This window comes from Rhincodon typus, chromosome 20 (genome assembly GCF_021869965.1).
Source record: "Rhincodon typus isolate 14 chromosome 20, sRhiTyp1.1, whole genome shotgun sequence".
Taxonomy (NCBI): Eukaryota; Metazoa; Chordata; class Chondrichthyes; order Orectolobiformes; family Rhincodontidae; genus Rhincodon; species Rhincodon typus.
This window is the reverse complement of record NC_063351.1, coordinates 17,921,022-17,945,538: the sequence shown is the minus strand read 5'-3', so window position 1 is coordinate 17,945,538 and position 24,517 is coordinate 17,921,022. Positions and strand designations below refer to the sequence as shown.

The window sequence follows — 24,517 nt, the reverse complement described above, 5'->3', positions numbered from 1 at the left end:
AGTTCTTCAATTATTGTATGAATTACATGAATCATGTTAAAATGTTACTTATGATGTTTTTGAAGAAATCCAGTGGAGGTCACATCTCATAAACAACAAAAATAGGGGCTGTGTGGAGGGAGGTTACTCTGAGTATGTGTAAACCTTCATTGCTGATGATTTGTTGAAAACGAGTGCACTCGAAGTGATTCCCATAAGTGGAGTAAATTATACAACAGTTTGAAACGTGTCTTATTACCCTTGTAAAATTTTAAACATATGTTTGGTTTATAAACATGAAATGTAGCTGCATCGTCAGTAGATTTGAGAGTCAGTGAGCTTGCCAATTGGATACAAAATTGGCTTAACGACAGTAAACAGAATGGTGATGGTGGGTTGTTTCTCAGACTGGAGGCCTGTTATCAGTGTTGTTTCATAGGGATTAGTGCTGGGTCCACTTTTGTTTGTCATTTATGTAAATGATTTAGATGAGAATATAGAAAGCATGGTTAGGAAACTTGTGGATGGCACCAAAATTGGTGTTATAGTGGACAACGAAGAAGGCTAAGATTACAAAGAGATCATGATCAATGGGCTGCAGAGTGGCAGATGGAGTTTAATTTGGATAAATCGAGGTATTGCATTTTGGTAAAACAAAGAAGGGCAGGACATATTCAATTGAAAGTAGGGCCTTGGGTAATGCTGTGGAACAGAGACACGCAGGGGTTTATGTACATAATTCTTTGAAGCTTGCATCACGTATATACATGTTGGTTAAGAAGGTATTTAGCACACTTGTCTTCATTGCTCAGACCTTTTGAGTATAGAAGTTGGGATGTCATTTGAGGTTGTACAGGATGTTGGTGAGGCTCTTCTGGAGCAGTGTATGCAGTTCTAGGTCGCCCTGTTATAGAAAGGATATTATTAAACTGGAGAGGGGTCAGAAAAGATTTACCAAGATGTTGCCAGGAACGGAAGGTTTGAGTTAATTGGAGAAGTTGGACTGGCTGGGAGTTTTTTCGCTGGAGCGTAGGAGGTTGAGGTGTGACCTTTATAAGATTATAAAATCATGAGGCGTGTAGATTGGATGAATGGCAGGTATCTTTTCCCTAGGGTTGGGGATTTCGACTCTAGGGGGCATATTTTTAAAGTGAGAGGAGAAAGGTTTTAGAAAAGACATGAGGGGCAACTTTTTTACACAGAGAGGGGTTTGTATGTGAAATGAACTTCCAGAGGAAGTGGTTGATGTGAGTAGAGTTACAACATTTAAAAGACTTATTTGGATAAATACATGAATAAGAAATGTTTGGAAGGATATGGGCTAAACGCAGACAGGTGGGACTAGTTTAGTTTCAGATTATGGTTGGCATGGATTGGTTAGACTGAAGGGTCTGTTTCTGTGTTGTATGACTCTAGATTTCCAAACTATTCATTGCTGTTAAAAGAATGCAGAACCTTTTGTCCCATGTGACACAAAAACAAAAGATGATGTTTAGCTGTTCTAGAAACAAGTGATTTTATCTCCCTCTGCATATAAACATTTTTGTTTTATATTTGTTCATGGGATGTGGGCATAGCTGGCTAAGCCTGTATCTTTTGTTCATCCCTAATTGCCCAGAGGGTAGTTAAAAGCCAATCACAATACACTGCTATAACAAGGTGTAGAGCTGGATGAACACAGCAGGCCAAGCAGCATCAGAGGAGCAGGAAGGCTGATGTTTCGGGCCTAGACCCTTCTTCAGAAAAATGAATACACTGCATGATACACAATACACTGCATCAGGAATCACATGTATGCCAGACCTTTTAAGGATAACAGATTTTCACAACAATTGACAATGGTTACATGGTTATCATTAGACTAATTTTTTTTATTGTTATTATTGAATTTGGATTTCACCATTGACCACGGTGGGATTCAAACCCATCTATCCAGAACATTAGTCTGGGGTTCTGGATTACTAGTCCAGTAACTTCCCTCTGGATAATTAGAGATCAGCAACAAATGCAGGCCTAGCCCACATTGCCCAAATCCCAGGAACAAATAAGAACAAAGAAAATGTTTCTTTGGAATGGGGAATTTGTGTGGTTTATTTTTCTAGCTTGCAAAGTTTAATGCTATGAAACTTGGGTTGTTTAATGATGCTGTGCGAAGCAGCATATTGAAGGGCTGATCTCTGGGTATTTAGTGGCTGTTGTGCTTGGCTTCTCTCAGCGAAGAGAATCGGCCCTATGTGTAATTGACTAGGTCGTATTTCGGGTTATTCATCCACTGGTGACTTGTAGCTAGACTACTTTGCTACCACCAATCCTCCTTTCTACATTCTCATTAATCAGGTAGCAAGTCAACCTAAATTAGATCCGACAACTCCTAAGGGACACTGTAACAAAAAGTGGGAATTCATCCAATTTAAACAAATCATCCTTTCCTTTCCAAACTGAATCTAAGGTCCGGTTCACTTATCGGTGGCAAAGGCTAGACCACTGTAGAGACTTAACAAGAGGAGGAACTTATCTTACATAATTGAAGTACTCCTTACTGCATGTAGCAATAGGTAAATTAACAATGATCAGTTAGGCATAATTACAAATTCAGGAGCCAGGAATATAGCATCTGTCTCCATTGGGACAATGTTAGGGATAAACTACTTCCTACTCAAAGACTATATGCCAACATCAGGTTGTGAGAAGCTCAATGCAAGTTAATATTAACTTTCAGAATGCTTACCTTTTATGTGACACCCTACAATGTTGCCTGGTAACAACAACAACTTACACTAAATAGCTCCTTAACTGTTGGTAGCCATGCCAGGATACATCAATCATCCAAACTGCTCGAATAGTTTGTGACAGTCTGGATGTGAGCACTCATTTAATTCCATCTGGTCTGATATTGATATCTTGTATTAGTTGGTTGAGTATTGGCATTGTTGTGGCTGTGATTCTATGACTTTGTCTGTGGCCTTTATCATTTGACTCTGAAGTCTAGATCCTGAGCTCAAATGCCGATCCTTAGAATCAACAGCAGTGTGTCAAAGTGGCTGCTGTGCTGTAAATTTATAATAAAAAAGTATTGAAGATTTTCTTGTAATTCTTTAAGAAAACAGGCTCTTTTATGAATCTCTGTGAACTCGTAAGGAAGCCACAAAATGCATTCTCCGTTGTTGCGAAAACAAACACACAGCACTTAATTTAAACTACCATATTTCACTCATTACGTTAAGAAAACAGCTCATCAACCTATAATTAATTTTTCATTCTCCTTTGGTCTCTCTAGGGATTTGAAGAATAACTTGATTAGCAACATTGAGCCTGGGGCTCTCTATGGGCTTCCAGAATTGAAGCGGCTGTAAGTATTCATTCTATTTGAATTGCCTAGGCCCTGTCACATTAGATAAAGTCCTGTGAGGGAACTTAAGGTAAAGCATTAGCCAGCATTCTGATGAGAAACATTGCACTTTTACTCTCAGCATAATTTATATATTTAGATACACTTCACTGCAAAAAAAGAAGTTGATCAATGTTATTTTTTGGTGGTGTGTTTACACGGAACCAAGCAAAATCAAAGCATTTAAAAAAACTGGCAGTATTTCTCAATCAAATCTGAAACAACATATTTCACGGTTTTTTTACCGTATATTGTAAATTTTCCAGAGCAATGAAATATTTTCGCTTGCTACGATGTTGGGGAAAATGCATTCATGTGCGGTCTTCTAAAGTTCATGTTCATAGAATCATAGATCATAGAATCATAGAATCCCTACAGTGTGGAAACAGGCCCTTCGGCCCAACAAGTCCACATCGACCCTTGGAGCATCCCACCGAGACCCATCCCCCTATAACCCACCTAATCTACAGACCCCTGAACACTATGGGCAATTTAGCATGACCAATCCACCTAACCTGCACATTTTACAGCAATGATCTCTAAGCAACCCCATGGGTGAAAGGGTATAAACTCTCTTCAGTTTCACAGTTTAAGAGATTAAAGTCTTTTTTCCTCTTTTCTTTATTTTAAAGGCTTTAGCACCTGTTTTAGAAATTGATTTTCTTTTCCTGTCTCTTAAAATGAATGTATTTTGAGGGATTTGGGCTTCAATGTTAGAAGCATTTTTGTAGGTTTGACTTGTTTCAAGAGTTAGGTTTTGTGAAGAGCTCCCAACAGCGATGTGGATTGAGGTTGCAATTGTTTGAATTGTTTGAAGTTTCCAGTTATTTTCTTATGTGTACCTCATTTCTAAACAGCTCTGACACTTAGTGATTTTTTTTATGCTGCAAAGGATATGCATGCAAATTTGATCCTTGTAGTAACATTGACAGCTATTTATTTTGTAATGTATTCATTTGCAGAAAGGATTGAGTTGACAACACAGTTGGTATGAAAGTTAGAATGTGGGGATTGTGCACACACTCTTCAATGTGTAAAATATTTTATTTGTATTATTTGGAATTCCAGACTAAAACTTTTCAAAGCCTTATCAGCCTGAAAATTGATTTCTTCACTTTCATGATATCTCAAAGTGGATCTTTTGATGACACTGCTATCGAACACAAACCTAATGGATGCATACATAGATGCACAAGTGAACGGATGAAACAGCAACTCTCTTCAATGCTATGTTAATCATTTGAAAGTTGAAATGGAGTGGAGAAAAGCAAATATTTTCTTTGTGCCTTTTGTTAAAGTTATTCCATACAAATCTCTACACAGTTGCCTATCTTTAGTCTGAAACATGATTGTATTCCTATTGCACAGCATTTCAGGGTTAAAAGCAAATCAGGACATCCCCATGGACTACTTGTGGTTACAAGGAACAGAACATATGTGATTGCATTGTGGGGGTTGTACTATCAACAACTTGGCAACAGTGACTGGAAACAGGAGAATTGGTGTAAATTCCTGCAAAGTGCACCTTTGAGTTTGAATCATACTGAGTGGCATTTGCATCAGAATTTGCCCTGGGGTCCAGTTTTCACAATTCGGACTTCCAGAAATGAAGAAAAGCTGCCTAGAAATGGATTCCATTCTGCATTGTTCATTAACATTCCCAGTGGGTTAGTCAGTCTGGGAAGGTCATTAATGCAGTCTGTGGAACAGTCCGTGGCACATCTCAAGCATTCTGTGATATACCGCCCATCTTTGAAATGGCAATAGGTGTAGGCCCTCAAGCCAGCTCCAGACCTTCAACAAATCCTGGCTGATTTGATCATGGCCACAGCTCCATTTTCCTGTGCATGCCCCCAACCCCCCTAACCCTAGACTCCCTTGTACATCAAAAATCTGTCCAACTTGGCCTTGAATATGTTCAATGATTTAATCTCCACTGTTCTGAAGTAGAGGAGAAATTCCTTCTCATTTCCACCTTTTAAAGGAAGAGTTATTCTGAAACTGCAGCCTCTTACTGTTCTAGATTTCCCCAAAAAGGAAATACTCATTCATTATCGACACTGTCAAACTGTCACACAGTCTTATTTCTCTCACAAAGGTCACCTCTCACTCTTTGTAACTCCATTGAGTATAAGCTTTATCGGCTCAATCTTTTCATAAAAGACAGACCCTTCATCCCAGTAATCAAGCCAGGAAATGTTCCATGAACTGCCTTTTTTGGCAATATATTGCTCCTTAAATAAGGAGATTAAAACTGCATACAGTACTCTAAATGTCATCTCAACAATACCCAGCACAGTTGTAGGAACATTTCCTGACTTTTCTACTCCATCCCCTCCCCCTTGCAATGCAGGCTAATGCTCCATTTGTCATCTGACCTATTAGTTGTAGTTGCACACTAAATCATTGTGACCCTTGTACTAGGACACTCAAAAGTTTGAAAACGTAAGTGTTTGTGCTTTTGATAATTTGTGATTTTATCCATCTGAGTGTAAATTTGCAGTGGCCCATTATCAGTACAGTGAGGGGCCAATATTAATTTAAAACGAAGAACTGTGAATGCTGGAAATCTAAAACAAAAATAGAAATTGCTGGGGAAACTCAGCAGGTCTGGCAGCATCTGTGAGAAGAAAACAGAGTTAACTCTTCTTTTTTTAGCCAATATTGATAACTTTGCCAGTCCAGGTGATGATCATCCTTCTGGCATTGCAGGGACATCAGAGCAGTAGGTGAGCTCATGAGTCCACACCAAAGATGCAGGTGGAAATGAGTGCCACACACTCAGAAATCAGAACCATTGGAGAAATGAAGAGCAGCAATCTGCCCCAGATGGGCGTTGTGCTGGGCTTGAGCAGACCAGAAGAAAGTGAAGAGTAGCCTGGAGGACAATGTCACATTGCCCTGAGTACAGGATCTACAGGCAGAAGTGAAGATCACTCAGCTGACAGACATCTCTACCAAGGCTGGAAAACCAGATTGACAACTGGTGGGCGTCGTAGGTTCAGAGGGCACAGGTCTGTGGCCTGGATAAGTCTGGCGATAACTAACTTAAAATACCCTCCTGTGAGGATCTTGCTCGTTGTGGTGTTCTGAATTCTCTGTTTTTAAAAAACAAAATTTCCAGAGAGACATGTACTCTGAAGATAGAATGGAACAGCTCACTGGAGGAGAAGGAGGTGGAAGGAGATGATGCTAAACGGAGAGGGGTCCATCTGAATGACAATGTGATCTGCTGTTGCCAGAACCTCCCTGCTGTTCCTCTGGGTGCTGCCTCTGGGTCTCCTGTGATATCTTGTCTCCATGTGGTGTGGTGGAAGGCTTTGACACAAACTCTGTCCCTCAAGGTAACCAGTAGCCTCAGTGGTGGTTACCTTTTAGCTGTCTGAAATTACCTTCTCACAGATATCTGCTCCCATTGGCTTTACCTGGACAGGAAATCTCCCTTTTCAGGAGCTCTCCTGTGAAAATCTGAACTTCAGCGACCAGAGGCAGCTTTTGACACAGTAACAGACCTGGTTCCTGTTACCACCTTCCTGGCCAACGTCCAGTATTTTATATTCTCCTAACAGCTTGCTTTCATGCATATTGTCAGCAACTTTGATGACAACATACTCTGTCCCCCATCCAAATTATTAATACACATAAATTATTAAGGCCACAGTACTGATCACAGTGAAATCTGACAAGCTCAGCCCCTCCGGCCTGCTCCACCATTCAGTAAGATCATGGCTGAGCAGACATCCCTCACACTCACTCACTTTCCTGTCCTTTCCCCATTATCCTTGATTCCTCTACTGATGAAGAATCTGTCTGTCTCTCAGCTTTAAATATACACAAGCACTCTGCCCCCATAGCTGCCTGTGGCAAGGAGTTCCAAAGACACTCGATCCTCAGAAAAGAAATTCCTCCTCATCTCAGTCTTAAATTGGTGCCCCTTTATTCTGAGATCATGCCCTGTGGTCTTTGACTCACCCATGAAAGGAAACATCTTCTCAGCGTTTACCCTGTAAAGTCCCTTAAGAATCCTGTTTATTTCAATCAGCTCCCCTCCAGTTCATCTAAACTCCAGTGAGTCCCAACATGTTTAACCTGTGCTTAAGTCCCTCCATACTATGAATCCTCCTTATGAACCTTCTCTGAACTGCCTTCAATGAAATAATATCTTCCTAAATGAGGGGACTAAACCTGCTGACAGTACTCCAGATGTGGTCTCACCAGCACTTTGTATATTTACAGTAAGATTTCCCTACTCTTATACTCTAATCTTCTTGAAATAAAAGGGGGCCTTAATGGATTAATAAAGCCTTAATAATAAACATTCCATTAGCCTTCCTGATTATATGTTGCATCTATGTTAGCTTTCTGTGTTTCATGCAAAAGTACCCCCAAGTCCCTTTTGTGTTTCAGCTTTCTGCAATTTTTCTCCATTTAAACAATATTCTGTTCTTTCCTTCTCCACTCCAAAAGGACAACTTTGTATTTTCCAAAATTATATTCCATTTGCCAACCTTTTGCCCACTGACTTAACCTATCAGTATTACTCTGTAAACTGTCTGTATCCCTCTTGCAACTTGCCTTTTTACCTATTTTTATATTGTCTGCAAATTCACCTCCTTCCTAATGCAACATTGTATACATACAGTACATGGAATCCTTAAATGTGAACTCTCTTAAAGGAAAGGTAGACGTGCAACATTCCCCTCCTAACTACTTAAGTGTAGTGAGTGAGCCTGAGAGTCTTCATAATGGGAGTAATTCAAATCTTCCTGGCAATTGCTGATTTGTTCCTTAAGATCTTTCAGTTTGTTTTGAAGCTATGATGTTATAAGCTATATTCTTCTAATTTCAAAGTTCAGTATATTTTCTCCTTTATAATCTGCTCTAATCATTGTTTAGACCCTTAAATTTTTTGTTTGTTTTTGTCGAAGCCTGGGACTCTTCCACTTGCTGCTTCAGTAGTTGTTTAGCTTACTATATGTCCTGCTTCAGTTCTTTCAGTAGAGCATCACTGCTAGGCATTTTATTATCTGAACTGATTTGTCTCATGAGTGATTTCTCACTCCTTGAAGTGTGCACTGTGCATCTCCCTTTTCTTTTTCTGGTCTGTCAATTTCTCCGACATTGCTTTCAGCTCAGGCTGACGTTCCTGTTGCTAATTCCTGCTAAGCCAGATACATTTGATGTTAGATGATAGGGTTGTACGTAAGTGGTTGAAGAAGCAGAATGTATTTGGTAATACATTGGGTCGGGTCAGGGAGAATGTCATGTTGTGACAGGGGCAGGGTGGGTATCGGGGAATCAGGGATGAGTTGGGTCATGGGATGAGTTGGTTAGGCTGGACATATCGAGTGGAGAGTTGGGTGATCGGTGGCGTGGTTGGTAATGACTGTGGGGGGTGGGGTTAGGGTTGGCAGGTCAGGAGGTAATCAGGCCAGGTTAAACAGCAATAGTAGGAACTGCAGATGCTGGAGAATCCGAGACAACAAGGTGCAGGGCTGGATGAACACAGCAGGCCAAGCAGCATCATAGGAGCAGAGAGGCTGACGTTTCGGGCCTAAGACCCTTCATCAGAAAAAAGGTTAAACAGCGAGTTTGGTGGAGAGGCTGACTCATAGTTTTGAGTGGGAAATTGAGTTGGTTAAGAGGTAGAGTTAGTGGGACAGGGGTGTGTTCAAACCAGTGGTTCTCGGGGATGTATTGGTGTTTGTGGAGGGAGACTTTTGTTTGGGTTGTGGTCAGTTCTTGGGCATAGTGGGGAGTTAAAGGGGAATTGAAGTAATAGTCCTGGATTTGGGAGGGTGCTCCAATGGGAATTTGATCAGTTGTAATGTTATCCAGCCATTGGAACTGAGTTTAAAACTTCTGACATTTCTTGGGTCATAATCATGGTAGGTTAGTTTGAATTGTTCAAGGGCTCTGACTTCAGTTCAGATTTGAACATACTTTCAGAAGATACTGAATGTAGAGTAATTGTTCATCAGATGTAATTTGAATAGAGTCGGCACCTTGGGATTTTTGAGAGATCCTGACCTATGTCTTTCAAGGTACAGCTGATATCTGACTATCCAGAGACCTGATGATCTGAGTCAATGTAAATAACTCCTTACTTGTTCCCATGGTAGGCTACTGCAGAAAATACGGAGGCATGGGATTGAGGGTGATTTAGCGGTTTGGATCAGAAATTGGCTAGCTGTAAGAAGACAGAGGGTGGTGGTTGATGGGAAATGTTCATCCTAGAGTTCAGTTACTAGTGGTGTACCTCAAGGATTTGTTTTGGGGCCACTGCTGTTTGTCATTTTTATAAATGACCTGGATGAGGGCGTAGAAGGATGGGTTAGTAAATTTGCGGATGACACCAAAGTTGGTGGAGTTGTGGATGGTGCGGAAGGATGTTGCAGGTTACAGAGGGACATAGATAAGCTGCAGAGCTGGGCTGAGAGGTGGCAAATGGAGTTTTTTGCGGAAAAGTGTGAGGTGATTCACTTTGGAAGGAGTAACAGGAATACAGAGTACTGGGCTCATGGTAAGATTCTTGGTAGTGTGGATGAGCAGAAAGATCACGGTGTCCATGTGCATAGATCACTGAAAGTTGCCACCCAGGTTGATAGCGTTGTTAAGAAGGCGTACAGTATGTTAGGTTTTATTGGTAGAGGGATTGAGTTTCGGAGCCATGAGGTCATGTTGCAGCTGTACAAAACTCTGGTGCGGCCGCACTTGGAGTATTGCGTACAGTACTGGTCACCGCATTATAGAAAGGATGTGGAAGCATTGGAAAGGGTGCAGAGGAGATTTACCAGGATGTTGCCTGGTATGGAGGGAAGGTCTTATGAGGAAAGGCTAAGGGTCTTGAGGCTGTTTTCGTTAGAGAGAAGAAGGTTAAGAGGTGACTTGATAGAGACATACAAGATGATCAGAGGATTAGATAGGGTGGACAGTGGGAGCCTTTTTCCTCAGATGGTGGGGACATAGCTTTAAATTGAGGGGTGATAGATATAGGACAGATGTCAGAGGTAGGTTCTTTACTCAGAGAGTAATAAGGGCGTGGAATGCCCTGCCTGCAAAAGTAGTAGACTCGCCCACTTTAACGGCATTTAAATGGTCATTGGATAAACATATGGATGATAATGGAATAGTTTAGGTTAGATGGGCTTCAGATTGGTTTCACAGGTCGGCGCAACATCGAGGGCCGAAGGGCCTGTACTGCGCTGTAATGTTCTGTGTTCTATGTTATATGACAGAGACAGTCCCTATAGTTTAGTGCGTATGCTTTTGTGCTATGCTGTATCAGTACAACACTAATTGCAATCTGAGTTGGTCCAAAGTTTGTTCCATTTTTGTAAATCATTCTGTATATTTTCTCATGTTAACACTTCCTAGACCTACTTTCCTCTTATTTCCTGTCTACTTTCTTTGTTACTGTTTAATTTTGGTACCCTTCATGGCGGCAGCTGACCATTCAGCCTGATGCCATACAAACATCTCCTGCTTCCTGATCAACAGATCGATGTGTTAGTTCCAGCTGCTTGCAGTCAGGATTGACGCAGCTTTCCCTGGTGTTGATCAATGAAAGCGTACACTCTATACCGACTGCTGAAAAATGATGAGGGATATGTTACCAGGCAGACTTTTCTCCTCTTCTAGCCAGGGATAGAGAATCAAGTTATTGTACCTTCCATACAAACTGTCTGAAATCTAACTTGGGAGGGTTTGGACCAAGAATGTTGTCTCTGGAGCTTTCTGATTTATAATGCTCAATTCCACATCACTTATTTTATGCTAATACTACCTTGTTTCAGCCCACAGCCTAATTTCACAAATAAATTATTTTCTGTTCTGTTTGCAGAGATCTCTCAAACAACAGGATAGGATGTCTGAGTCCTGAGATATTTACAGGCCTCACCAGTTTGTCTAAGCTGTAAGTACATAGCTTTTAATTGCTTTTAGTCATGTAATGAAGATTCTCTTAAATATTTTTTTTTTTGAATCGGTGTTCTCAGTCTGCTGAGAATTTAAGGGCAAGCTTAGTTTTAAGCAATTTTGCTCATAAAAGTAAAGAGAATGCCACAGAATTGGGAATGGTTGGAAATTTACTTAGGCTAACACTTTGAGATTAGTTCATTGTAATGACTTGGAAATGACTGTATTCTGCAAAAAAAACACTTAAAGTTGGAAGTACGTGGTTGCTGTGTATGTCATTGATGGCTTGATGGTGACAATGAAGGGTTCATAGATGTGATAGTATTACTACAGATTTAAAGCGAATGGCCACAGAATTTGGTTCCAGAGATTGGGAAAAAAAAGGCACAGCATAGCCTGCCCTAAAAACTATGTCAGGAAGAGCAAAGTCACTGGAGGCATGCAGATTGGGCAGATTGTGGCATCAATTAGTAGCGAATGCTGATGGTGTGGCCGATCTGCCATTTGCAACCTTTCAGATTGCATTAAACCCCTTTATTAAACAAGTACATTTGAATATTTGTTCAGGAGGGACCGTTTGAAATGCTATGGATTTGAAAGACATCTATGCAGAACAGCTGGACCCACTCATGCAGTTCCTGTTAGGCTGCAGCATGACTTAGAAATGAGCAGAGATAGTCGGGGCAAAACTTGACAGCAGGGGAAGAGGGCCTTCGTCAGGGTCCATATTCCATAAAGGGTCTTCAAGGAGCACTTCTGCCTCCACCTCAGGCAGGAGTATAGTTTGCTTTGGCTACACCTCATTGAGGGGGTGGTCACTGAGCATTACATTTTCCCTGAACCAGACTGGCAGCTGTACAGAAGAGTGAAATACCTTCATCACTTTAATTGTCTGTGAGGTAATTGCATGTCATGATCCCAGTGCCCAGGAAAGTGTATTGTCCACATCGTAGCTCAATGATTCCAGTGGATTATTAACAGGTTCTAATTCCTGTATATGTACCCTTTTTTTTTGTGTATTATACCTATTTATGTAATATTTAAAAACATTGATCTATTGTGATAAGTAAAAAGGTATTTTGTAGATGACAGGTTTTCTGTAGGATGTCAGCTACAGTATTTAGAGTATGCAAAAATTAAACAAATGACTATCGTGGTTTTTTCCAATTATGTACCTACTGTATTGATTTTAACATTTTTATTGATTTATAATTAGTTTAATAATCTAGAATGAGAAGGAAACTTAAGGTACAAATCAAGTCATTGGTGGATACAAACTTCGAGAAGTCATCTTGAATTGAATGATGTCTACCTTTGAACAAATTCCACCTGCCTTCCAGAAGTAATCGGCTTAAAGAACTGAACTTCCCGTTTGTTACACAAACTTAGTGCCATCCCTGCTCAATTCCCCTACCTTGACCTCGCCCTCAGCCCTTATTCCCTCTGACTCTCTCCACCACCACCAGCACCACCAATGTGTCATGTATACCCGTGCTGATGAATAATTGATGCATTTTTTTTTTGTAGGAATTTGTCGGGGAACATCTTTTCAACTCTTCCTCTTGGACTGTTTGTTGAACTTGGCTCATTAAAAGTTTTGTGAGTATATCTTTATAATGTGAAATGTGAATTAGTAGGGATCAATTCTGTTTGATCCAGCTTGATTTTTTTGTATTGCTCATGTTTTTTGAGTTATCTCTTTTTTTTTGTTAAATGACATTGATTAGTCAATTTACATTGATCAATTCCAGATTTCAGAAGGTTCAGTTCTGAGTTATAGAATATTATTGCCATGCAGCATTAATGTCTGGGTACTGTTTTTAGGTGGGCTAATAAAAGAACAATGAAAGATCTGCATATTTGAAACTAGTGTGAGGGTGCTGATACATGAAAATAAAATGTCCACCTGACCAACCATCAAACTGAAGAATTGTCTTCTCCCTACAGACAACAGCATGTCAACATTGCTAAAATCAGAAGGACTGTGAGGAAATATGTTTCCACCTTGTATCAGAGACTTTTGATCTTCTGAATTTTGTTTACTCTGTGTGGCCTTCCAGAAAGTCCCTAACTATCCGGGCTCTGTGCCCCACTGAGGCAGGGAGATTGTCACCGAAAGCCATACCTTTTGCCGTTGCTTCCAACCCTACACACTACCGTGACTCTCATGTCTCAACCCGACCCTGCCTTCACTTAACTCTGGCTTGGGCCATTCCATGATCCTGGACAGTGGATGGGTATGAAGCTCTCGGTGGGCGAGACCACTGATGCCAGGGATCTCAATTGTGGCAAAATCCTTGTTCCTGCCAGGCCACCCTCCGAGAACTGATGGGGGTTCTCCCCTCGTTCTCTGATTCTAGGGTAGGGCTTCAGTTTGCAAAACAATCTCAGCCCACGTTAATATGTCACATTGATAGGCACCTGTCTCTCTCTCTCTCTTTGTCTCGCTCTCACTCTGTCTGTCTCCGTGTCTTGTAATTCTTTACATTTTAATGGCTTAGACTTTGTGTGACTGTGGGGTGAAAGTTTGAGGGCACAGGCCTGGTGTTTTCAGTGATGAAGGGGTGAAAGAATTTGAATGTTCCACCTAATCCCTTCCTTCTGCCCCCATAACCATAACCTTTGCTTCCTTTACCCGCCAGCCTCTTTCCCGCTGTCACATCGCATCGCTGTCCAGACTCTCCCATCTCCTTTTTCCTACAATGGCCTCCAGCCTTGTGCAATCCTGCCCAAGCCTCCCCCCACTGTCCCCCACACCCTACCACAACTCCTGCAATCTTTCTCTTCCCACCTTCCTGTCTCACCCCACACCCACCTCTTCCCCAATGTCTGGCAAGCCCCATTACATACAGGGGGTTGATGAAAAAGCAGGAAGGAAACAAAAGGAACATCTAAGTTTTTTTTTGTTGCCACAGAAGGTAGCCTCCAGTGAGCAGCTAATTAGGCCTCAACCATCATAGAAAAAAGGCACCACTCATCTGTCAGGCATCTGTCAAGCTCCATGGCAGCTTTTGACCCCAGAACGCCACTTAAGGTCACAACCCAAAATGTGCTGTATCCTGCAAGTCTCTACCATTAATGATCCAAAATTGTACTTATTAAAATATAGTATTCCATGGGTCATTGACTGAGGTACCCAGCTGAGGGGAAAGATTGACATTCACAAATGCCTTGGATGTTCCTTGTTTTTTCTACTTGCATTCTATCTCTGTCTTCTTCTCTGACTGGACAAATTTATTGGAGATTGCTAGCATTCAGAACACACTGACTAAATGTTTTTGGTTGTCTTAAAAAAAGTAACGCATGTGTAAAATGAAAAATGATAATGCATGTGAAATACAAAAAGACATGTACGGATGACAGGAGCATTTTCACAAAGGTGAAAACAGAAAAGGATCTGGAATAAAAACTGACAATGCTGAAAATACTGAAATGCTGAGGATATGCCAGCAATTGTGGTTAGAGAGAAACAGTGAACATTACAGATCAATGATCTTTTGTTGGAACTTGAGATCAGTGTTGAGTTATCAAGTTAGAAATATCAACTAATAGCTCAGTCAGAGCAATGAATAGCTGAGACATTCTGACCATTACGGCTTTGAATTAACTTAACTGATCTCATTTAGGTGTGATATCCCTGTTTGATGCAAACCATAGGATAACCAGTGAATAGAATTGTCTCCCAAACTCTGTTTTTAGAATGGTGCCTTAAAGTATAAACCTTGCAAGCTTTTTTGCGAAATATAAATTGACACTGGAATGCACATGGTTTGCACATGATGCATAATGCAGAGGCGCTCACTTAGTTTGATTGTACGTGAGGGTGCCATGATCTGACCTTAATCCTACATTGTTCAATTACACTCTTTTATTCTGACAGAAGGCTTTTTAAAAATTGGTCTCTGAGGGCCCAGCATAAGCGATCGGTAACAGTATGAACGTGTGGTGCTGACAGTGCCAGCTCCTTCTGCAGACTGAACTATTGCACGTACTTATTAAAGGCACTCTGGTTATTAATAGAAACTGATTACAGTTAGATACATTATTAAATCTGCAAAGTTTCATCTATGAAGAATACCTGGGCAACTGACAAGAAATGAGGACATTTATTTTCGGACTGGACCTAGAAGCTAGCTTTAGTACTATAATGTAATATACAGAAATCATGAGCTAGAAATTCCTTGGTGTAGAAATAACACTGAGGTCTTGACAGTTATTGAGCAATGCCACTCTTTGTGAGAGTCTGCAGGACCCAATGCAGTTCATCTGATTGAAATAATATGGAATCAGGCACCTGTCTGCATGTCCTGGAATATTGCAAAGTGTGGCCTTTAAGTGCAGCATTCAGGAACAGCTCATTAAACAAATGTAGATGACATTTGCAAGCAGAGTGGATGGAAGCATACAATTACAAAGAGATTTTGAACGATTATGTCAATGGGCAATACTTTGGCAAGCGTATTTCCATATTTAGATTTTAAAGATTTAGATTTTTATTGTCACATGTACTCAAGTACAAAAGTAAAGGAGTACAGTGTAAATGTCACCACACAAGGAGCCATCTTAGATACAGGTACCTAGGTACAGAATCATAAGAACAAGGTAGAAAGAAAGAACAAAGTTAAAAGTTTAACATTACAGTAATTCTTAGTATTAAGTACAAAAATAAAGAAATAAAGCTAAAGTCAAACATTATTAAGCAAATGTGAGATTATCCACTTGAACCGAAAATGTATTGGACAGAGTATTTTCAGTCAGAAACTGTGGTTGTCCAAACATAATTGAGATTCCACATACATAGATGATTAAAATGTCATGAACAGATGCAGAAAATAGCCAAAACGCTATTGGATGCATGGGGGTAGATGCTATGCTTCTGCTGTCCAAAGTCGTCAGTAAAGCATCTCTGGAGCATTGAGTTGTGCTGGGCACTCCCCTTTAGGAAGGATTTATTGTCCTTACTGAAGTGGCCACTCCGTTTGACCAGAATGATAGCTAGATTCTGAAGGTTGAATTAGTGAGAGTTTATACAAACTTGGGTTGTATACCTTAGAATTTAGAAGGTTAAAGGGTAATTTGATGATCAAAGCTTTTAATATATTCAGGGAAACATATAGGGTAGATAGAGAGAAACTATATCTGCTGATTGTGCTGTTGGTGTCAATGGGGCATTGTGTAAAAATGGGAGCCAGACATTTAAAGGTGAAACTAGGAAATACTCCACATGAGAAGTGTGCTAAAAGTTTGAAAGACTTTTCTTCAAAATGCAGAAACTGAGATGGATAGATTATTATTATCCAAAGCTTTAAGAGATATGAGGCAAAGTCAAGTACATGGAGTCTGCTAAAAGATCAGCCACAATCTCGCTCGGGATTAAGGGCTAACCTCTGCCCCATCCTCCAATTCTCCCACGTTGCCTCTGTTTTGGAAGTAGTTGGGCTTGATCCCATGTGATGGGTTTGCATTAATGCTTTTTCTTTAAAATGAGTAACCTCAGAAAGGTAGGGGTCCTAGAATACAATACCAACCTGATTCCCCAGGTTGAGTCCCCAACAATGAAGATGTGATACCTGCCTTCTCACTGGATGCTTCAAACCTCCAAAGACACAGCAACCTTCTTTAATGTTATGACATATGTCACTGAACTTGTAAGAAGAAAGTAAAAGTCCTACAGGTTTTGCTAATTTACTGCAGTGCAGCTTCCATTCGATTGCTCTGGAAAGATAGGAATTTTGTTTTCATTTTCGAAACTGAGATCATGCAGCACTTAATGGATTAAATCTTAGCTGAAGATCCTGGACATCTTGGAAATTAAGTATTAATGAGGAAAATGCCACTGGTATGGTATCCTACTGGGTGAAAATACCTCTTGTTCACTGATGCAATCTATTTTAAAATGTCCTTTTGTAGCAAGTTACGCAAAACTAAGCGTCTTTCTGCAGGAGGAGCAAACTTTGATCACTATTTCATTCTATATGACTCCAGCACAACTGATTAAAAATTAAATTATTTTATTTCTTGAAAGTCATTCATCTGTATTTTATAAATAACACTTCTGCTTGAACATTGTTGAGGAACAATTGCTAAACTAATTCCAAAAAGTCCATTAGTCTAGCATTTCTCTTTATCAGTGCTATTCAGGACTTGCCTGGAGCATCGATAACCAACTCAAAATATAAGTGTTGCATTGTATGAAACAAAATTCTTGACAAAACAGTTTCCAAACAATAGATGTCTGGAGAGGTTACAGTGCTGCATGTGGTTTTTAATAAAGAACAAGGGGCAATGGCATTTGTTTTTTGCTGTTTTTGGAACCTTGCTGTTGACTATTTGGTTGCTGCATTTATCAATATTTCAAAAAATAATTTTTCACCTTTGAAGCACTGGGGATCATAGAAAGTGCATTTTAATTTTTTCATAGATTGATTTCATCTATTGATTTTACTTTCATTTTCAAATTTCTTATACAGGAATCGAATCTTATTATAGTTAATAGATTAGTATACTGTGTAAAGTTATTTTACTTTATTTATTTTGTGCAGGGCTGTGGTAGCTTTATTTTCAACGTTACTCTACTGTCTATCATTACCAGTTCTGCTTTCCTCCAAATCAACTTCAGCTTTGGAAACACAGTCAAATGCAAAAAAAATTGACTGCTCATGTTAACTCTGTATAGGTAACACCACTGGGCAGCTCCGTATTTTAGTTAGGTTTTTTGCAGCCAAGTTCCAGTAAAATATCAATGTTTGAGTCTGCTAGATATGTGATCTATGTAATAATGATTTAATGTTCATTGATTTGAATGACACATAGAACATAGAGTGCTACTTATGATTTATGAAAATATGTATATGAGCAAAATGCAAATCATTATCGCTCAAAACTCTATTGCAATATCTTCATTGTTTCCGACTAAGAATAGTATTAGCATGTTACAAAGAGAAGCTGAAACTCAAGAAGAACCAAAACAGTATAGTCACAATGTTAATGTAACAGATATTGACATCAGAGTGGTGTATGTGTAGGATACATTCTCATTTGTGAATTTATTTGTGTTTTGCAGGCACTTTAGCACTGAATCTCTAATGTGTGACTGCAACCTTAGGTGGCTCTTACAGTGGGCTAGAAACTCTTCAGTTCGAATAGCAGATGAAACGGTGTGTGTCTACCCAAGTGCTCTGCAGGGAAGGCCATTCAAAACTTTGAAGGAAAGCGAGTTGTCATGTGGTGAGTGGTACCTTCATTTTAAAATTGGCAATATTGTGGAGTTTGTGGAATAGAAGCTCCTGCTGCCTTAAAATTTGCTGTGAGTGAGCGGTACTTCAGCTCACTGGGGTAGAGATACTTATTTTGAGATAAAAGAATGATTTCCTTACTTTTGTACAAAACAGCATGGAAAACAAGGGTGTTGGTGGGGTTAAAATTCAGCTGAAATACCTTTCATTTCATCTGGCTTTTAAGTGAAACTGAACCTAACGAAGGCAGAGATTTTGTCTATAGGGCTCACTAATTGTGCAGCTTTTTTTATTATCAAAATGGAAGTGAAAGGAATTTAAGTTCCACCTACGGTCAAGTCAAACAATTTGAGGACAGATGATAATTAATCAGTCTCACCACTTGACCTTGAAGGTATTTGAACCTTGAATCCTTGCTGTGTTCTCGGTTTGAATCATTTTTCTAAACTTGGCTGAAAAGGAATTAATTAAGATAAAAAATAATCCATTGCTCCTTTCACAAGCTGTGCCAACTCATTTTCCTGTAGCTCTGTCAGTGACCATCCTGAGTGACAGGCAGGTAACTGCTCATCTTCCTGAAATGCCTAACCAGAAGAAAAAAATATTATGGATGAGTTGACAAACTGAAAGCAGTTTCTACCTCATTGAGTCCTGAACTTCACTAGGAGAAAATGTTAAGATCCCTGGAACCTGCATCAGCTTCATCCTTCACAGAATACCTTTCTGCGTCTGCTGAATATCAAAATGGCTCTATATCCCAAATGCTGAACACTTCTCAGAAAATCTGTTGTTCTTGTGTGGAGCTGCTGCATTCTTTACTCACAAATGCTCCTTCCATTTCTCACAGGCTTTAACTGTTAGAATGAGTGTCATTTTTCATTCATCAAGTGTTGCAAAGTTAATGATGTGGCCATCGAATGGTAAAATGCAGAGTATATTTTTGAACAACCATTTATTCACTTATTAATAAGCAGCAGTACACTGTTCAGTGTCTCACCATATTATTATGTGTACAGGTGTTTCTGCCTCATTCATACTCGCAAGATTGACAATTATCTATTAACTGAGAACTTACTGCTGGTAGATAAGCAAATACGTGCTTAACATATTCACACGACAGCCTTTTAATGGTCTGTAAGATAGAGCAAATAACATATTAAAACACACTAAATATAAATTGCACGACAATATTAAATATTTATCTGCTAATATTGTCAATACCATTTGCAAGATCGTTTCCCATCCCAACTTGGAACAATATCATGTTCTTTTACTGGCACTGGTTCAAAATCCTGGAACTCCCTTCCTAATAGCACCGAGGGTGTCCCTATATCTCAAGCACTGCAGTGGTTGTGAAAGACAGCTCAACACCACCTTCTCAAGGACAGTTAGCTGTGGTGAATTAATGCTGGCCCGACCAATGATGCTCACATCCCATGAATGAATAGAATCATAGAACTCCTACAGTGTGGAAACAGGCCCTTCGGCCCAACAAATCCACGCCGACCCTTGGAGCATCCCACCCTGACCCATCCCCCTATAACCCACCTAATCTACAGACCCCTGAACACTACGGGCAATTTAGCTTAGCCAATCCACCTACCCTGCACATCTTTGGACTGTGGGAGGAAACCGCAGCACCCGGAGGAAACCCACACAGACACGGGGAGAATGTGCAAACTCCACACAGACAGTTGCCCGAGGGTGGAATTGAACCTGCGTCCCTGGTGCTGTGAGGCAGCAGTGCTAACCACTGAGCCACAGTGCCACCCCATAAGTAGCAAAGAGCTAAGTTCTAAGCTGAAAAATACTGAAACTGAAGCTGTTCTGTGAATTTGCAAAATATAGATCCAAATTATAGCTGGATGACCTGATTTTAATCTGAATTATTATAGTGGGCCAATGATTTACTTCATGACATGTCACTGCCATTCTTCAGGATGTCATTTTAACCTGATTTTATCAAATAGCCAGGACCCTCACGAGCAGGCAGCAAGATCCACTCAGATGTGGAGATTTGGTCCCAATTGTGTAATCAAGGTCTTACTACAGTTTGAATTCCAGACCATTTGATGCCCCAGAACCAGAAGAGGCCCATGATTGCATGTTATTTACATTTTCTTTGATTCTTTGCCAAGAGAAGTAGGAGCACGGTCTAGGCTCTCCAAGGAAACCTCCTCTTCCAAAGATAATAACAGCCTGACCCCAACACCCCTTTCCACTCCCTCAATCATTTAATTGGCTGCTGTCCATCAGCAATCCTGTACTTCCTGTGAGATATTTGAGGCTTACATGTAGGGGAGGACCGAGAGAGAGTATCCTTTGCACCACATAATGTGCAGGGTTTCAGGGTTTACCATCTGCACCAGCGTTCACTTGCAGATGTCCCACAATGGGGTTAAAAACTTGCAGGTAATTGTTGAAGAAAATGTATTACTGTGCATAACTTCCATCCTCTAGGGGCTAGCTTTTATCCGTAGAGTGCAAAACGATTTGTGTTTGGAAGCAGTAAATCTGTGATAGGAACCAAAAGAATGCAAAACAGATGTAGATTTGATCAGATGTGAGCTAAAAGTCATGATGCTCACTCTGGGGTTTGTTGTCAGACATATGTGATTAAGTGGCTTTTGGGTAACTACAGAGTTCGGTTTACTTAGTCATAATATTGTAATCTTTTTGTATTGCAGTGGGGAGGGAGAAAGGAATTTTCTACACTATAACTATTTTATGTACCCATATTGGATAGATTACAAAGCTAAGAATGATTCAATGCTGAAGATTCAGTGCAGCATTTTGCCTCATAATGAGAAAATATTTTCTGTCTCTTGCTATTTGTTTGAGGCCATGCTGGAAATACCATTTTCAAGAAATGTCTCTATTGCTGCAATCATAATAGAAAGTGTCAGGAAAAATGGACATGAAGAAATGTAAACTACAATGCTGAAAAGTTGATTGCATGCAATTCACAAGTGTGCGTTGGTAATTTGAATCCATATGTCTGGCTGTACAATTGTTCTAGTATTAGGTGTCATGCCTGAAAGTGGCACAGCATAGATTAAAAGAAAACATTCCGCAATTGTGTTATTGTAATGAAAGCTGTTAATGGCTGTGTGACAGAGAGTCTATTGATTACAGTCTGTTTAACAGCTTGCAGAATGGTTACATGTTACAGTTTGGTGTGTTAGTTTAACTCAGCTGTGTTCTAAAGACTTCGAGGAGTAGAGTTTTATAATTGGTGCAATTTGACATGCAAAGGCCAGGAAATGACTCGTTTCAATATTTTACTTTCTCCCTATGGCAGTAGTACATTGTACCATTTCCTGTGGACTTTTCTGTTGGTGGATGGTACAAGGCGTTCCTGATTTTGAAGTGTCCAACTTCTGAACGCTTGTACTAATGAACGCGATCACATAAGGGGTGCATTAACATTCATTTTAAAGATCCAACATACAAACATTTCCTCAGACATACTAACGGTTATTTTATATTGTCCTACATTGTGTTCTGACCTGCATACCAATCAACCTGCAAACAGACTTAAGAATGGAAATCGTGTGCAACCTGGAGACTGTCTTTACTGTAATCCCACAAAAAAAATCCTCCTCAGAATATGCAAAACTTTTCAATCATCTCTGCAAGCTTATCTAAGTGGTACCTGCAATTCTCCCTTTTCGGTGCTTGTTATGCATGGTGCTTGTCTATTTAGGCCAATAAAGTGTCAAGGTTGCCTGCAGAATTGAAATGTTACTACAAACCTTGACAAAATAGATGGATCACTCAGCACTCTTCTCATGGTACGTGAAGAAGCTGAACACAGAGGCATCAAGGAAGGTTGTCTGTCCTGGAGCCATTCCTTTCATGTCCCTGTTCATCCCTTGACCTTTGCAGGCAGGTCCAAATTTATTTAGACATTCTGATGCTGTGCAAGTGGTTCACTCAGGAAGCATCAGCTGTGAACTGACCTTTGACAACCTCAGCTGCAGGAACTGTGAATAGCAGAGATGGTGACACGTGTCATCAGCGTCTTTGCATGTGGCACCTTCTAGACTTCCATCATCTGCAACAGTTAATCATAAGTATATTCGTTTTGTTCAATAATCCTTTGTCCGTGCAACCAAACCATGAAAGAACATCGAACTGATTTTAGCTCAAAAGTTTCTCTATGGTCTGAAACATTGTTTAGGCCCGATGTCACTCAGGAGCATATTACTGTTCATGATCTGGAATAACCTGCTACTGTTCATAACCTCTGCACTCTAACTCATTCTTTATAGAATAACAGAATTGACATAGCATAGTGGCAGGTTATTTGCCTGATTGTATCTTTACAGATTTCTTGGTAGACTATCCATTTAATCTCACAAGCAAGTCCCTGTTGCGCTGTAAAATTTAATCCTTCAAGTATTTATTCCATTATCTCTCACATGTTATTGTTGAATCAGCTTTCACCACCTTTTACTGCACAACATTCCAGACTCTCTTTGAGAAGCAGGTTTCCTCTCATCGCCTGTTTTATCAATGACCTCAAACCCCTGTGGTCCGGTTTGTGACCCATCTGCCACTAGAACCAGTTCCTCTTTACTCACTACATCAAAACCACTTATGATTTTGAAAATCTCTATTAAATGTCCTCTCACTCACTGCTCCCAGGAGAACAATTGCAGTTTCTCCAGTCTTCCCACTTAACTAACATCCCTCAAATTATTCTGGCACCTCTCTTCTGCACCTGCACCAAGGCCTTGACATCCTGAAGTGTGGTGCCCGGAAATGAACGTGATATTCCAACTATGACCAAACCAGTGTTTTGTAATAATTTAGCAAACATTGTGTTCCTCAAGGATCCCATTTGCTCTTAACAGCTTTCTCAACTTGTCTGCCATCTTTTAAACATTCATGTAAATCCACACCAAGGCCTTTCCTGTATCTGGGTTCAAAACTGTAGTGCTTAGTTCATGTTGCATCTCTATACTCTCTCTTAGACTTATCTGCTTTTAAATTTAAACTGCAATGTTTCTACTCCTTCCACTGGTCTCTTCCTACTGAAGTATGTTATTAGCTGCCTTGTTGTTTAGTATAATTCCAAAGTTTCATTTCATTCAGAATTACACCCTGAATGCCTAGCTCGGGGTTGTAAATATATATCAAAAAATGTAGCGGTTCTAACTGTTGTGGGGAAGTAGCACCATACACTTTGTAAATAGCCATTCACTACAACTTTGTGCCTTATGTTTCTTAGCCAGTTCTATATTTATACTACCACTGTCCCTTTAATCCCATGAGCTTTAATTTTTCTAACAGGTACTTCCTGAAACACACTCTGCATCTATCAGGTTGGGTGTTTAATTGTGCTGATACTTAGAAACAATAGAGAGGATTGTTTTGTGATATCAGTGATGTCTAACCCTGGGCAACTAGTAATTTTCAACTACTTTTCCAGGGTTTAAAGTATCACTTTTCATGAGCAAGTATGAAAATGCTGACAAAGATATTATTGTCCACTCTCGTGTGTGTGAAGGAGGTGGGGCCAAGAGCTGGGAGTGAATAAGATCAATTGTGATGCTTATGGCTTCACCTGTTTGTTACCTTGACACTCTCTCAGTCTAAGATGTTAAAACTGATCTCCTCGAAGTTTGTAATTTCTGAACTCTGTTTTGTTTGTCCCTTTGAATTACAAAGTTGTATAAGCCTTTATCGTGAGTTAAATGAATTTATTGCCCTCTTATGAGGCATGCTTGGTGATGGGGACTATTTAATCGGGTGTGGGCCTTAGCATTTCCCAGCCACTGTTCTAATTAAAAACAGAAAGAACTAAGGATGCTATAAATCAGGAACAAAAACAGAAGTTGCTGGAAGTTCAACAGGTCTGAGGAAGGGTCACCAGATCCGAAATGTTAACTCTGATCTTTTTCTTCACTGTTCTAATTAAGTCTGGGGTGGGAAGACTCATGGACAGTCTTTCCACTTTGCCACCAATTTAGGTCCTGGAGTGAGCGATTAA

General features: G+C 40.0%; 1 protein-coding gene across 1 annotated transcript in view; it reads left to right on the top strand.

Moving 5' to 3' along the window:
- LOC109937939 (adhesion G protein-coupled receptor A1) overlaps window positions 1-24,517 on the top strand; it is a 458,189-nt gene that overhangs the window by 166,938 nt on the left and 266,734 nt on the right. Inside the window, exons 3-6 of the mRNA XM_048609008.1 lie at window positions 3,257-3,328; window positions 11,211-11,282; window positions 12,812-12,883; window positions 18,348-18,511. Of these exons, the coding sequence (XP_048464965.1) occupies window positions 3,257-3,328; window positions 11,211-11,282; window positions 12,812-12,883; window positions 18,348-18,511 (380 nt within the window). The remainder of the gene's footprint in view (window positions 1-3,256; window positions 3,329-11,210; window positions 11,283-12,811; window positions 12,884-18,347; window positions 18,512-24,517) is intronic.